At 33.7% G+C, this 17,454-nt stretch overlaps 1 protein-coding gene across 13 annotated transcripts in view; it reads left to right on the forward strand.

Moving 5' to 3' along the window:
- METTL25 (methyltransferase like 25) overlaps positions 1-17,454 on the forward strand; it is a 127,805-nt gene that overhangs the window by 85,405 nt on the left and 24,946 nt on the right. For 10 of the 13 annotated variants that reach the window (XR_012419756.1, XR_006690564.3, XR_012419761.1 and 7 more), the window contains one exon: positions 1,916-1,989. The exons of the other annotated variants lie outside the window; for them this stretch is intronic. Coding sequence is in view for 4 of the 10 variants with exons in the window: in XM_005571656.4 (XP_005571713.3) it covers positions 1,916-1,989 (74 nt within the window). In the remaining 6 variants the exon portion in view is untranslated. The remainder of the gene's footprint in view (positions 1-1,915; positions 1,990-17,454) is intronic. 13 annotated transcript variants of the gene reach the window in all.

Consider the following 17,454-nt stretch of genomic DNA (forward strand, 5'->3'; position numbering starts at 1 on the left):
TTTTAACTATTTTAAGAGTTTCATATAAAATTAAACTTACCTATTATAGCCAGTCAAACAAAAAGTTAAGAACTTTGTAAGCCATTTATAGTACTAATATTTCAATTCATGCAATACTAGATTTGCCGAAGTGACTTTGAATTTCAATAAAATGTTATAAGAATAGGGATTAATATATGAAAATGTACTTCAGCATTTTTGTGAGATAAATGAAAGGACTTTTAAGGAAGTGGGGGACAAATGACAAAATAGAGATTTTGGTGTTGTAGAAAATAGTTACTCAAGATGAGAAAATCTAAAATGGAAAATATATCCAGAGATTAAGAAATTCTAAATGAAATATTTTGGTATAATTTTTGAGGAAAGTTAAGTTTTGAAATCAATAGTTTTCTTCTCAAGTGAAGGCATTTGTGACAAATTTGGAAAGAGATTTTATAGAAGAATTTTGCCTTTGAAAAGTTACAAATTTTAGTGTGGATACTCAAACATGTATATGAGTCTACCTTCAGTGAATTATTTTAGTAGTTATTTGGGGACTGTGATATTTGTAACACTATCCCCACTATTCCTACTTTCCAGTAGTAGAACCCGTATTCTTTCACAATGCTCTAAGAGTCTACAAGTGTGATTTTTCTCTAGTGACTTCGGAGGGCAATGCCATCAGGGGAAGATGTAAGAAAAATGATTGACCCTCAGCTCCCAACTTTTAGTTTTTGTAGTCTCAGCAGCACAGTATGGGAAGTTAATGTTAGATGAGGGAGAGGGGCAGTAAAGTAGGTTTTCTGCCTGAGCGTGAAAAATTTATTTTGCTATAAACTCCATCTGAATTCAAACATATTTGTTCTAGTTGCAAACATGTGAAAATAACAGTTTTAGACTCCACAGGATAATAAAAGTTACAAAAGGGTGGCTCCATGGATATATGCAGTTCACTGAATTTTATCTTTAAAACTTTACCAGTCATTGGACAGTTTTCAGTTTTACCTTATTTGACTTCTTAAAAGCATTCAGTATTGTTGACGTCCTTCTATTCTTACTCATTTTTTAAAAAAATAATAACTGCATGCAAGCTGGGTTGTTGTTGCTGACATTATTTTGTGTTGGATGTTCCTGTACTATCTATATCAAGATCTGTGGGGATGTGCATAGCGTTTTGGTGACTTTTGTAATTTCTTAGTTCAAGTAATTCTGTTGCTGCAGTGAAATGCTCTTTTATAAATAGTAATGTTTTACTTTCTGCTCTTTTGAAACTATCATAATTCATTGGAGCCCTTCTCTTCAGCTACTGCCTCTTTCCATTCAAAAACCTTTGAACCTTTGGGACATCTCCCATATCTCTTTCTGCAAGAAGTGAAGCATTGCCAAGAGTGCAATCTCTTATCCTATGTTCTTTCTAAGGCTCTACTTTTCAACTCTGTAGTAACCAATATTGTCTTTCAGACGTCAGACATATCTTTATATTTCTCTACTTAGGGTAGTATCTTTCTTTGTTAGCTGTTATTATCTTTATTCCACCTCCATTAAGACAAATCTACATTCTCTTCCTTTTCACATATATCCTTCCTGACTCTTAAATGCTCTAGAGCTGACTTGGTTGGTCTTGAAAGTATTTCTCATTTTTAACTGATAAGGACTTCATTTGGACATTAGCTTATTGTTCATTGATTGTAACTTTTCTTTCTTATTCACTACTGTTTCTTTTATGATTTCTTTTTTTTTTTTTTCCTCAGAATTACTTTCACAATGAGAATTAGCCTCAGGGTAACACTTTCACTTGTAATGGACAAATTATAAAGTCATCCTCTGTGTTTAGCAACAAAGGTTTCTGACATTCACTTTGGTTCCAACATTCTAGTATTTATTTTATTTCTGTTTTTTTGTTTCTTGTGCTTATATATGTCTACATTTTTTTCAGCTGCCTACTGAATCACTCTTCTATCGTGCTGTTCTTCAGGATATTATTAAAGATTGTTATGGCATCACCAAATGGTATGAGGATTTTATTTTAATAAGAATAACTATGTTATATTGTAAGTAAAGTGACTTTTAGTCTTCAGGTGAATTTATGCAGGGTCACTGTTATTAGTAGAAGCAACTTTGAATTTGGGCATAATGTCAGTAACAAGTATACAACAACTGTATCTTAGGTTAATTATCATTAAAGTGGAGGCTCTAATGATTTCTTCTTGTCCTGAAAGCTTGTTGTAATGATAAAATAGTCTATGTAAAATGTATTTTAGAATTTTTGAAGTATTAAAATGTTAAGTAGTTCAGTGATGATATTATATGAACAAGAGTTATATTTAGAATGTTTCACATCCGGTACAGCATAAACGCTTAACTCTAATCAGAACAGATATTGATCATAAGCAACTATTATAGCCCTTCAGGTCTCTGCCAGTAGAATACTAGCACTGCATATGTTTTGTTTTGTTCCTGTTGCCCCTAAATAATGCACTCTTTTTACAGAGAAGGGAAGGGTGGGAGAATTTTTTTCATAATATTGGTTCAACAACTGTTGTATTCAAGCATACATTTGTAAGTCTGGCAGGTTTTATGAATGTTGTCTTGCTAATTACAATTTTAGGATTCTGATAGTTATTTGGTATAACAGGATTATTCTACAAATTAAAATAAGGCAATTTTCAGCTTCTCAAAAGTCAATTCATATTTATTAAAAGATGTAAAAGGGATTTTTAGATTAGCTATTATTTCTCTGTAAGAAAAAATATCAACTTTTTACCGATAGAAGTTGCTACATACAAGTACCTACACAGACTGTTTTCAACTGTCATTTCCATGTAGACAACTCCCAGATCTGTATCTCAGTGTCCATTCTCTCTCTCCATGTCAACAAAATGTCTAAAACTGAGTTTTTCATGTACTCCTGAAAACTAGTTCCTTCTCTTATATTTACCCCAAGATGCTAACCTTGTTGGAAAAAAAGCCATAAAATTGTGCAAATTCGTGTCAACTCAAATATTTACTACCTGCCTTCTTTAAAGACCTCAGATCTGTTCATGTGTTTATTATTTCCTTTATGACTTCTTAAATTTGTTTCTGTTCCTTTCTAAACCTTTCTTCTCATTTAAAAACAACACTTTCCAACGCTTTACATTCCTGCTTTCCTTTAATACTCAGAAGATAGCTCGTATTTATTAGAAGACTTTCAATTCCTGAGCCCCATTGACCCTTCAGTCACATTTGACCAAGTCGGTAATTGTTTTTTCTCTAAAATCTCTTCCTCATTATCTTCCATTATCCTATATTCTCTGGGTTTCATTTTTCTACTCTGAACACTCATCTATTTTCTTTACAGTTTCTTAATTATTATTCCATCCCCTAGGTATATCTAGCCATTCTTTAATGTTATATGTGCAACTCCTGTCTCTTTATATTTCCTTTTTCTCTTAGGATTCTTACTACAAATGACTCTGGAAATATGTAACTAGCTTCCACCTCTTTTTCAGAAGTCCACATCCACTTTCTCATTTTCATCAGAATAACGTCAGTTAAGTACCTCACAAATACATCGGTCAGCTACATCCAAAACCAATGTTCTCTTCCCACCAATTCTATTCTTTTCTTCTTTCTCTTGACTTCTATCAAACAGGTGTTATTTCTGGAAATGGCATGACCATTATCAAACATTAGAGTCTAGAAATGATATTTGATTCTACTTTTATCATCAGACCACATAATTAGTTATCAAGATTTGTACATGTTCTTTTTTTTTTTAATCCAGCAATTATTTATTGTGTGTCAGACAACATGTTAGGTCCTGAGAATTCTGGATGCATAGGTAATGGTTTCCACACAGGAGCAATTTATATTCTAGTCAGGATGGCTTATGTGAAAACCAAACAGAATGATTGAAGCCTGCTTTCAATGATAGACTAAATAATTAGGAATAACTTACTTCTGAGGAAACAAAACAATGCTGGAGATGTGTGTGCACATGCATGTGTGTGTGTGTTTAAATTTGTTTTTAATTGATTTGAGAACATCAGAGACCTATTGAAGTAGTTAAGAATTATAGGACAAAAATCAAAGAGGAAATGGGATTTCAAGAGAAGGAAGCCCAGCTTTTATGGCTGCACTTTTATGACTGCATCTGTCAGTTCTGGAATAGACAACTGTCCACCCATCAGCAGAGAGGGTGAGCACAGCTTTCAACAGAAAGATAGTTCTAGTGAAACAAAAGTTAGAGTTCATGGTCTGGTGAGGACTCAGGAGCAAGCTAAGTAAACCACTCATACTTTGAGTTAGGTCCCTAAAGATTCATACTGTAAGAATAAGAGTGAACTAGAACAGTCCTGAGATGACTAAAGCCCCATTTTGAATTATCTCAAGCTATGATTAAAGTATTTCAAATTGCTTCTGCTAGCTGCGTACAGGAAATAAATTGCCTCTGGACAAAATGATGTAAATCTAAGCCTCAAATGATCACTAATGTCATATATATAGAGAGAGTACCTTACAAAACCAATCCAAAATAACCAGGTATGTGATGAAACAAGACAACATGACCGAAATCCAAGATACTACAGTCAACAGAAATATACCTTTAGGAAAGCCAGAGAAAGACTTAAAATAATTATACTTGAGAGAGTTCAACTCTGGAAATATTGAATAGATATACTTTTCTCTATTTTTCCTGCTAAGTACAACTAAATCCCCTGAACATTATATATAAAATGAATACAAAAAGACAAAAGGTAAAGAGAATAGAGCAGACTGGCTACGGTTTCTGGACTGAAGGAACAACACAGTATGAGTCCCCCGGGTTTTCTTTTTGTTTCATACAGCCCAGGATTGGAGTTGAAAAAGGTGGTAATCCAGAACCACCGTAGGCACAGAAAAAAAAGAAATTTCAGATGAAAACTGAAAGACCAGGAAGCGGGCAGGCCTAGAAAAACTTTTATGCATAACTGCCATACTGTAGCAAAAAACAAAACAAAACAAAACAGAAATACCTGTGACTCCACTCTCACCTATGCCAACAAAGGCCAAGTAAAGAGCCTACACTTCCATCCTCGCCAGGCTGTAATGAAAGTCCCTTATAACCCCTTTGTGGAGTGGTATTAGATAAGGCTGAGTAGGAAACTAGGACTTTTATCCAACAATTAACACAATACCACTACCACAATGTCATAGAGACCATGTGAGAGGCCTGTACTTCCTACCCACCCAGCCATAATATGACACCCCTCATTTTCCCCACTGGGGTGGCTGGTATCAAGGAAGGCCTAGTAGAGAGTCAGGACTTTCATCATCACTCAGCAGTAACAAGGTAACCCCTATCATGGTGTCAGTGGAGATCACATGGGAATATGGAAGTCCCAACAATAACAAAGACCTTTAATAATCAATAGAAGCTGACTTACCTTTACACAAAAACCTGTACAGAAATATTTATAGCAACTTTATTCCTGGTCACCCAAACTGAAAACTACCCAGATGTCTTTCAGTGAGTGAGTATTTAAGCAAACTGTAATAATCCATACCATGAAATACTAAGCAATAAAACAAAAGTATTGTGGATACACACAACAACCTGAGTGAATCTCCAGAGAATTATACTGAATGAATAGAAGCCAATCCCAAAAGGTTATACACTGTGTGATTCTATTTATATACATTCTTGAAATGACAAAAGTATAGAATGGCAAGATATTAGTGGTTGCTGAGGTAGGAATTGAGGGTGGAGTAGGCAGGAAGTGTATATGGCTGTAAAACAGCAACATGAGTGATCCTTGTGGTGATGGAAGTGTTCTGTATCTTGGCTGCATCCACATCAGTATCCTGAATATTACCGTCATGAGACATTGTGGAAATCCAGATGAAGAGTACACCAATCCTTATTCTTTCCTAAAACTGCATGTGATTTTATAATTATCTTAAAATTAAAAGTTTAATTTAAAGAGCTATGCTCAATATGCACATTGAAATAAAATGTGCATTTTATTTATTTTATTTTAAGAGAACCAAAACCTTAAAAAAATCTAAATGAAAATTCTAGAACTGAACAGTAAAATGACTAAAATCAAGAAATCTATGGATAGTCTTAACAGAACTTTAGACACAGCTAAAGAAATAATGAATGAACTGAAAGCAGGTCAGAACAAAATATCTACAATGAGGCATCAAAAAAAAAAAAAAAGCTAGAGAATAGAAAACAAAGACTAAGAGCTATGCGGAATACAGGGAATAGGTTTCACGTACATGTTAACTGCAGTCTGAGAAGAAGATGAGACAGTGAATGGGGCAATAGCAATAGTAAGAATTTTTCAATCCTGACAAAAATATATCAATCTTAAGATTTGGGAAGTACACAAATCTTATGGTGAAGTAAAAAGAAAACAAGTTCTAGACACATAAGAGTAAAATTGCTGAAAATAAAGACAAAGAGACAATTCTTAAACCAGCCAGAGGTGAGAGGAGTGAAGGAGGGAAGCAGAATACCCCCAAAGGAACTAAATTAGTCTACCAGTTGAATTCTCAGCATAAACAATGGAAGCCAGAAGTCAGTGATATCTTCAAAGTGCTGAAAGAGACTATCCTACAGCCTACAGAGCCTATTAGAAAATACACTGTTAGAGGAGACAAAAAGAGAGAGAGAGAGAAAGAAAAGAATGAAATATGCCTAGAAAATAACCTCAAAAGAGTAAATTTAAGTCATGGCATTAGTCCATTTCTATGCGGCTATAAAGGAATAACTAAGGCTGAGTAATTTATAAAGAGAAGAGGTTTATTTGGCTCACAGTTGTGCAGACTATACAAGAAGAATGGTCCCAACATCTCCTTGGCTTATGGAGAGGGCCTCAGCTGCTTTCATTCATGACAGAAGGCAAAGTGTAGACAGCATGTGCAGAAACCGCATGGCAAGAGAAGAAGCAAAAGAGAGGCAAGGTGCCAAGGCTCTTTTTAACAACCAGGTCTTGTGGAATCTAATAGAGCAAGAACTCACTCACTATCCCCCAACCCGGGAGGGCAATAACTTATTCATGAAAGATCTGCCCCTATGACCTAAACTTTTCCCATTAGACCCCACCTCCAACATTGGGGATCAAATTTCAACATGAGGTTTGGAAGGGCCAAATATTCAGACTATAGCAGCCTTCAAAACGGAGTTGAAAAAGTACAAAGGATAGGGAGCTTCTTCAAGGAAATAATACAGAAAACTTTTTAGACTCAGAAAATGATACAAATACTTCAATGTAGGAAGGTTAAAGACTTTTGAACTCAACCCAAATAAGACTACTCTGACACATATAATAATCAAAACCTCAAAAGTAAAAGAGGAAGGATAAAAAAAGCAGCAAGGGAAAAAAGCAGCTCTAATTCATCTGACAACAGACTTCTCAGTGGAAAATTCAGGCCAGGAGGAAGTGGGAGGACATTCAAAGTGCCAAAGAAACTGTCAGCCGATAATATGGTGGCCAGAAAAGCTATCTTTCAAATATGAAGGGAGATATTTTCCCAGATAAACAGAAGCTGAAGAAATTTATTACCACCAGAGGTGTCTTACAAGACATGCTAAAGAGAGTTCTTCAGTCTGAAAGAAAAGGATGCTAACATGCAACAAGAAAATCAGCTGAAGGTATAAAACTCATTGGTAAAAGTAAGTACACAGAAAAAAATTCAGAAGACTCAATACTGTAAATGTGGTATGCATGCAGTTCATATCCCTGGTATAAAGACAAAAATATATCAAAAATAATCATAACATTTGTTATGATTATTAATCAATCTCTTTATTAAGAGATAGGCATAAGAAAGTAAACAGACATCAAAAAGTCAAAATGTGGGGGTGATGGAGTTAAAGTGTAGAGGTTTTTTTAACTTTTTTATAGTAACAAAATGGCAGTAGTAGTTCCTTACCTATCAATAGCATTGAAAGTAAATTGACAAAATTATTAAAAGATATAGAGTAGCTAAATGGATCAAAAAAACAAGACCCAATTATTTTTATATGCTACCTACAGGAAGCTCACTGCACCTATAAATACAACACACATAGACCAAAAGTACAGAGATGGAAGAAGGATACTCCATTCAAATGGAAACCAAAGAAGAACAGGTATTTCTATACAGTTACCCTTGAACAACACAAATTTGAATATACCAATATTCTATAGAATTCAGCAAAAGAAATATTAAGAGCAAAGTATATAACACCTACATCAAGAAAAGTAGAAAAACTTGAGATAAATGACCTAATAGTATACCTCCAGGAATTAGAAAAGCAAAACCCAAGGGCAGGTCTACTTATATGCAGTATTTTTTTAATAAGTATATTGGAAAATATATTTGAGACTTGTGACAATTGAATAAACTTGCACACAAACCAAGTAGCCTAAAAATATCAAAAAATAAAGAAAATGAGGTCTATCTTGAATGAACAAAATATATGCATATTGTTTATCATTTACTACCATACAATATATACAAATCTATTATAAAAGTCAGAATGTATATAAAAACTTATGCACACAAACACAGACCATATGTGGCACTATTCACAGTCAAGAGAAATGTAAACTAATGTAAATATGAAATATTAAATCATAGCCACATTAAATTAGCTATAGGATATAGTGTAATAATTTTGTAGCCACCTCTTATTGGCATTGTAGTGAGCTCAAGTGTTGCGAGTATTCGTTTAAAACACTGTGTGTTGCAAATCTCTGTGTGATCAGTTTGTTTCTCCAATGGATTGTGTATCACAGTAAAAAGTGATCTCTCACAGTTCTTGTCTATTTTTCATTGTCTTAAGGGCAGTATCATAAACCTTGAATAACACCACCATGATATCCATATTAAGTGCCACTAGTGATCCTGGAAGTGCTCCCAATATGCAGAGAAAAGTCAGGACATTACAAGAAAAAGTTGAATTGCTTGATATATGTACCATAGATTGAGGTCTGCAGCTGTGGTTGCCCACCATTTCAAGATAAATGAATCCAGCATAAGGACTACTGTAAAAAGTGAAAAAGAAATTCCTGACACCTTTGCTGCAGCTATAACAGCTTGTGCAAAAAACTTGAACTTCCTGTAAAATACAAATATGTTTTAATTGACTATGATATCGGTAAAGCTTCCAGTCAAAAGTAGGCTAGTAGTAGTTAAGTTTTGGAGTAGTCAACAGTTACATGCAAATTTTTTGCTGCACAGGGTGTTGGCACCCATAATCCCTGTGTTGTTTAAGGGTCAACTGTGCTTGCATCACATAAAATAGACTTCAAGCCAAAAGAAACAAAGGGGGTCATTATATAATGATAATCAGATAAGTTCAGCAGGATATAACAATTGTAAATATATATGCACTCAACACCAGAGCATGAAAGTATATAAAGCAAATATTAATAGATCTAAAGGGAGAGATAGATTGCAATACAGTAATAATGGGGGACTTGAACACCCCAATTTTAGTAATGTACCGATTAACCAGACAGAAATATAACAAAGAAACTTTGTGTTAAACTACACTGTAGAACAACTGGACCTAACTGACATTTACAGGCCATTTCATCCGATTGCTGCAGCATATATATTCTTTTCATCAGCACATGGATCATTACCCAGGATCATATGTTAGCCACAAAACAAGTCTCAACCAATTCAAAAAAGTAGAAATCATATGAAGTACATTTCTGACTGCAGTAGAATAAACCCAGAAATCAATAATGAGAATCTTTGGAAACTGTACAAATACATGGAAATTAAACAACATGACCCTGAATGACCAGTGGGTCAATTAAGAAATTAAAAAGGAAATTTTAATTTTTTTTTTCTTTTTGAAACAGAGTCTGCCTCTGTCGCCCAGGCTGGAGTGCAATGGCACAGTCTCAACTCACTGCAACCTCCGCTTCCCAGGTTCAAGCTATTCTCCTGCCTCAGCCTCCCTGGTAACTGGGATTACAGGTGTACGCCACCACGCCCAGCTAATATTTGTATTTTTAGTAGAGATGGGGTTTCACTATGTTGGCCAGGCTGGTCTCGAACTCCTGACCTCAGGTGATCTGCCTGCCTTGGCCTCCCAAAGTGCTGGGATTACAGGCATGAGCCACCATGCTGACCTTAAAATTTCTTGAAACAAATGAAAATGAAGACAACATACCAGACTGTTTAGGATTCAGCAAAAGAAATATTAAGAGCAGAGTATATAGCAATAAACACCTACATCAAAAAAGTAGAAAAACTTGAAATAAATGACTTAATAGTATACCTCAAGGAACTAGAAAAGCAAAAACCAAATCCAAAATTCTAAAGAAAGAAATAGTAAAGATCAGAGCATAAATAAATAAAATCAAGACTGAAAAAAACCATGGAAGATCAATGAAATGAAAACCAGTTAGCATTATCTAATAAAATGGAAAATATATATACATGTCTCAGCAGTTTTACACCTAAGTATATATATTAGACAAAATCTTATATGTCTGCTTCTGGAAAGTTTTACAAGAATGATCAATAGCAGCAATATTTATAAGAGCAAGAATCCAGAAAGAAAAAGCTCATTAATAGAAGAATGGATAAATTGTTTTATATTCATGTATATAGAAGTATTTTATATGTCACAATGAAAATGTATGAATTACAACTAGATTCATCAATATGATTGAATCTTGTGAATATAATTTTAACTGACATCTCAGAAAAACTCCTGTAAAATGGTTCCACTTACATAATTCATAAAAGAGCAAAACTGAATAATTTAGGAGTATAAATATGTGGTAAACAAGCAAAAACAACATAAGTATGGTAAACACAAGATTCATTATCATAGTTTCCTGTGGGAGTTGAGGGGAACAGTGGATTATTAGGCAGAGTGATAAGGTAGGGAAGAGGAGAAGTACATATAGAAATCAAGGTATTTAATTCTAGTAATGTATTTCTCAAGTTTGGTGTTGGGTGCAAGAGTTTGTTTTATTTATATTCTTTATGCCTTACAGATATTTTGTAAATACTATTGCTTTTGTTTAGTATCACTAAAATATTAATCTTTTATCAGGCTATACCCCACAGTCAGTTGAGCCACATATTATACTCCCAGTATCTAGTATAGGCACCTCATTATAATAAGAAAAATTAAAATAAGTGGTTAAAAGCTTGTCTAAAGTCATATAGCCTGAAAGAACCAGGATCAGGACCAAATTCATAGTCCAGAAAGCTTTTCACCATCCCATTCTTACTTTTAATGGTAAATTCCCTTTGAGATATTTTTAATATGAGTTGATTTGCAAGGCTCTTTGTATTAGCATTGTAAATCAAGGTTAACTTAATTGGAATTACTGGTCAGCAATAGTAATAAAGACAGAAAATAAGGTCACTTAATTACTTCCGCATTTTGTTTATTTTTCTTGCTAGCTAAAATAAATCATCTTCCAGTAATAATACTGTTTTAGAGTAATTGAAACATTATCCTGAAAGTTCTTTAAGTATAATTGTTTATATAGCCTAAGGTTAGAAGTAAACATTTTTCAGGGATTTAAAGATAACATTTTAACTTTATTATTTATAATTGTGATTTAGCCCATTTATGCTAAAACTCAATAATTTATAGAAAATTTATTTATAATTAGTTCTTATCTATAATAGAAACTTTCTAAGGGTAATAAAATGCCAAGGAAGGATTTTCAGGGATTAAAAATCTCTTTTAAAACACTTGGAAAGAAAACAGGGAAAATCCAATTTTTACACTTTTTTCACTTTATTATTCTCTTGCATAATAAGAAATGTATACAGCTATACAAAAAAATGTATAGTATTTTGCTACCTATAATTATGTTACTTAATTTAATTTTAATTGTGATTTTGCTATAATCAAATAGGAAAGTGAAAACTCAGATCTTAAAAACTATCTCACAAAATTAAAGATAGTAATTTAATCTATAATGTGTGGTTCAGCTGAAATTAGAAGGTATCTTTTAAACTGAAAGATAACTTGAAGATTTTTTGGAGCTCCCTTAAATGATAGCTATTTGCAGCAAAATTTTATGTTGTTGATCTTTTAAGTCTTTCAATATGTATTAGCATACAAAAGGCACAAAATAATAATAATGTTACAGTAATTTCTTAAATATTTTGTGATTATGGAGAAACTGAATTTTGGTACAATCTGTCCTGCATGTGTTTGTTTTCATTTATTTAGTATACCTCTGCTTCACCTTTCTCTAAAATCTCCCACAAAAATGTTGCTTCCTTGGAAAGTGTTACAAGTAAACCATGTTCTTACAATTGCATTTTTGGAGAAGCATGTGGGTGTTGTTGGATTCACTTGAGTAGAATTTTAATTAGATCCAGTGCATTCACTTTTATTAAAAGAAAGTATACTGATCCCTTTTTAGCATGCTGACCATGCTTTATTCTGACAGAGGGGCCCTTTTTAATCTGTTCTTAACTTCTCATCATTTATCTTTCCCAAATAGTCATGCCACTTTTCTAACTTTCAAATCTTTGCTAATAATTCTTTATGCCCAAACCTAAACTATTATGGTGGCATTCAAGGCCATTTCAAATCTGTTATTAATTTTCATTCCAGCCTAATCCATCATCACATTCTTCCTGTGCACCATGAGCAGTTGTCTATGCACACTGTCCTGGCACGCCAGATTATTCATCATTTCCCATGCCATTATTTTTACATTTTGTAGGTTTTCTTGGAGTTGTTCTCTCTACCTGGAATATTCTCCCCCCTATTTCTGCCATCCTTTCATTCCAGGACCTCTGGAAGGTGAAATTCTGTTTTTGTTTTTGTTTTTTTAAATCCAGTTCAGAAGATATGTCTGTGATAGCTTTCTTTTCTCCTTTTCTTCTTTTTCTGTTCTCCTATAATACTTAAGCTGTGATTCACTGTTCTTACTGAACCTGAATAATACAATTAATTGTATTTCTACTCCTCTACTGCCTTCTGAGCTCTTTGATGACCAGTTTTCAGTTTTAGTAAATGAAATGGTGTATCATAGTGGTTAAGAGCACAAATGCTAAAAATCCTCTTTGTACCCAATTTTCCCCTCTAACCACACTGTCCTATGTTGGTTCTTTCCTTTACAGCAAAATTCCTTGAAAGTACTGACAATTTCTTTCCCATTTCCCTTAAACATATTTCAGTAAGATTTTATTTCCATCACTCCAGCAAATCACCCTTTTCTGGAACATGAATGACCCTATGTTGTTAAATTGCATGATCCATTCTCAGTGCCTGCTGTTAGTATTGCACCTAATTTTCCACTCTTTATTGAAACACTTCTTTCTCTCATATGCTAGGGAAAGACTCACAATATACTCACATTTTTCTCTTGTTCTGTTTTTAGTTTTCTTGCTGATTTCTCATTTTCAAACCTCTAATTGTTGAGGTGGCCTTTTTTTTTTTTTTTTCTGTGTATACCTACTACATACATTATTTCATCCCATCTGGTGGCTTTAAGTATCATCTATACTGATGAATCCCAAATTCACCTGTTAATGACAATCATATTCTTCCAGGTACTCAGACCAGAAATCGTTAAGGCATCCTAGACTCTTCTCTCTCTCTCTGCCTAGGTTCAATCCTTCAGCAGCTTTATAACCTCTCCTTTCAGAATATATCTAATTTTTTTTTTTTTTTATCACTTTTCACCATCCTCAGGACCATCACTCTGGTCCAAGCCACTATCATCTTTCACCCAGATTGTTGTAATATCTTCTTAGTTGGTCTCTCTCTTCTACTTTTGCTCTCTATAGCCTATTCTCTACACAATAACTAGAGTGATCCCATTGATATTTTTAAGTGGACTCTTGCTCACAATCTTCCAGTGGCTTCTGTTTACCTCAGAAGTAAAGCTAATGTTTTTCTTGTGACCTGCAAAGCCTTATGTCGTCTGGCTCCTCATTTTTTCTCTGACCTCATTTCTACTCTTCTTCCCTTTGTTCATGTCTGTGCCAGATACACTAATTTCTTTAACGTTCCTTGAAAATAACAGAAACACTACCATACTCAGGGCCTTTGATTATGCCGCATTCTCTGCCTGAAACTTTTCATCAGCTATTCCTACTATCTAATCTATTAATAGTACATATTTTATTTATTTGTGTTGTTGATCATCTCCCATCTCAAATGATTTTTTGTTTCCTTTCATTCACTTCAAGTAATAGAACCAAAGAACCCGACTCCAGAGTATTCTAGAAAAACTTTTGAAAGAGGATAAATCAGATTTTGATTATTCTGTAACTGTTCTCCAGATTGTTGTCCTAAAGTGCAATGATTCTGTGAAAATATGTAGGAAGAAAAGAATTTCTTAAAAGCGAATGCTTCATGCAGTATCCTCCTCTTAAAGACTTAAGTGCATATTTATATTTTAAAGACTCCTAACAGTTTGGTGAGAGACAGCAGCATGTCACCATTAAGAACCTAAGCACAGGACCTCTACTGCCTGGTTTTTAATCCCAGCATCCCCACTGCATCATAGCAGTATGGTCCTTGGCATATTATTTTATATCTTTTTGCCTAAGTTTTCGCATCTGTAAATTGGGATTAATAACAGTACCTACCTCAAAAGGGTGTTTTGAAAATGAAGTTAAAATCTATAAAGTACTTATAACAATGCCTGGAACATACTGAGTGATATTTTATTATTATTAAAAGAAATCTCTTTAACTCTGTTGAAACCTATGCTTACTTGTTCATACAATCTTTCTTCTCCCAATTATATACAGCCACTTAATTAAACACTGTTTTGTGGAGCCTACTCTGAAAAACACAGGAAAATCATGAAAATAATTTTTCTGATTTCTAGGGTCTCATTTGGGATTTAAGTCGTTTTTGCCTATCAACTCCAAAGGAAATGATAATAACAAAATAAATATTTTGTCATAATTTTCTTTAATATCACAAATATTGATATGGAATTATAAAATATTTTGGAGAATTCCTCTGAAATATTAGTATGTTTAAATGTTAATATTTTCTTTTAACTACAGTAAACAGTTTATCTTAGGAACACAGCGTGACACCTTTTCTCTTTGGTGAATGATTTTTGCTCTCCTTTTATTCTTTTCTATCATGTCCGTTTAATGACAGAAGTTTCTGTGCCCATAAGGCTCTATGTGTTACAAAAAAAATTTCTTCTAGTCTGAGCTGTTGTTACATTAATACTTCTACATGGAGGCAACATAAAGAAATTATAAGTTTTTATTTTAAATTATTAAATATGAAGAGTAAAACTTTATTGGACCATAATGCCATAAATGATACTCTCAAGAAACTGTAAAGATTTTTGTGAATTTTCTTTTGTAGCATGCTGTCTTATAAATAAGACTGCCACTACTGAAAAATATAACACACCCCATATTCCTTTTGTGAATAACCCTATTCTGCCCTTTTATTTTCCATTTAAAGATTCTTTGGCCTACCTCTTTTTCTTCTGTTGCTTAACTAATACAATTGCAGTATTTAGCCAGGTGCAGTGGCTCACACCTATAGTCTCAGCTACTCAGAAAGCTGAAGCAGGAGAATTGCTTGAGCCAAGGAGTTCGTGGCTAGAGTGACCTATGATCATTCCACTGCACGCCTGCCTAGCCAACAGAGCAAGACCCTGTTTCTAAATTAAATGAATGAATAAATAATTTTTAATCACAATATTTATCCTTGAAACTATAGATCCTTCTAAACACTAATGAATGAAATATTTCCCTTTCCTTGTACCTACAAAAGAGCAGATTGCATTCCATATCATAAACTCACTTTGCAGATACTATTTTTAAGATCACTTTATGAAACACCAAGACTTCTAGAAATTGGTCTCATATCATGCAAAAGTAACCTTTAACTTCCAAAAGTTCCGAAGTCTGATTCATTATACTTAATAGAGGTAATAATGCTATACCTGACATTTCTGTTTTCTGAAAAATATCCTTTTTTTCTTGAGCCATGCACTGTATATTGAATATTTTATTTTATCCTCAGTCTTATGAGATAGATTTAACAACACCATTCTACTGATGATGAAGAAGAGGCAAAGAGGTGGTAGAATAAGTGGTAGAATGAGGATTCAAGCTTGTTTCAGTCTTTAGTTCAAAACCTGTACCAACCACTACACTATCATGCGTATACAACATTTAAATAAATGTTTTTAAAATGAATGAATAAGCAACCTAATTAACATGTATAACATTTAGAAATCATAAACATACTTCTCACTGGTCCTAACTGCTGATGAGTTTGGGCAATAAGTCTAACAATAAATGACTTGGGAAAAACAAATCTCTTCCTATGACATCTATTCCCTCATATAATTTTTTAATTGTTAGAATTATTTAGTATCCCATAGTTGCACTAAAACACTAAAATTCTGTTTCCTTGATTATAGCAGGAGGGTCTGCATAGATTTTCTGTAAGAATATATACACACACTTTGGTTGGGGTGGGATGGAATCTGTTTTGCTGTTTACCTGTAACACAGACGTGGCCATTCCTCATCTGCGGTTTAACAGTATTGAGTATGAATCCAATTCAAGTAGTATGCTGGAGATAATATAGACTAATAGTTAATATCCCAGATTATGAAGTCAGATGTTGGAAAGTTTAACCTCTGTCTACTTTAAAATCTTTAAAATGGGGATAATAATGGGACCTACCACATGGGGTTGTTGTACTGATTGAGTAAATGCAGCAAAGGACATAAGAATTACTGGTACATAGTAAACAAAATGAATACTAACTGTTATTTGTATTGTTTACTTTGCACTTTTTCTTACATCTTTCTTCAGTAGCTCTCTATTTTAAGTCACACTTATTTGTATAACTAAGCCTACCTATATGCTTATCTATTATACTTGAATATAATAGATAGACCTATTTATTATATTAATGCATTTTTCTCTTATTGTGTAACTAGATGTATTTGTTTCCACTAACTGAGAGATTATTTAATTCATTTATGGAGATCCTGCTGTGTGAGATATTATGCTAGGTTCTGGGGATATTGTCACGAGCAAGACAGCTGTGTTCCAGCTAATTAGACTAGTCTCAAACATACTTTTACGCTTCACACCTCTGTCAAGAAACATTTCTAAGCATGCATGCAAAAATGAATATTTATTTATAAGTGGTATACATGTCTCTCCACTAGCATATTGTATAGATTTTACAGTAAACTCAGAAATTGAAATTTAAAAGAGACAACATAGAAATAAAAAATCTAATATTCTCTTTCCCTTTGGATGTGTTCACCCCCTTTGGAGAATTCACTGGCTTAAAATATCAAAGGGGAGATTATCAGAGAAACAAGAGAGAGTATGTGAAGGAAAAGTTCTCTGTGTTAGGAGCCCAACTTCTGGAGAGCCAGAAAAGGCTTAACTAAAGCAGCAATATCTGAGATAGGATCTGAAAGAAGGAGTTTGGTGTTTCCAAAGCAAAGAAATTGAGAGTATAGCGTTCCAGGAATAGTGTTTGTAGCTAAAAGCATTGTG

The sequence above is a fragment of the Macaca fascicularis genome, chromosome 11, assembly GCF_037993035.2.
Source record: "Macaca fascicularis isolate 582-1 chromosome 11, T2T-MFA8v1.1".
In the NCBI taxonomy this organism is placed as follows: Eukaryota; Metazoa; Chordata; class Mammalia; order Primates; family Cercopithecidae; genus Macaca; species Macaca fascicularis.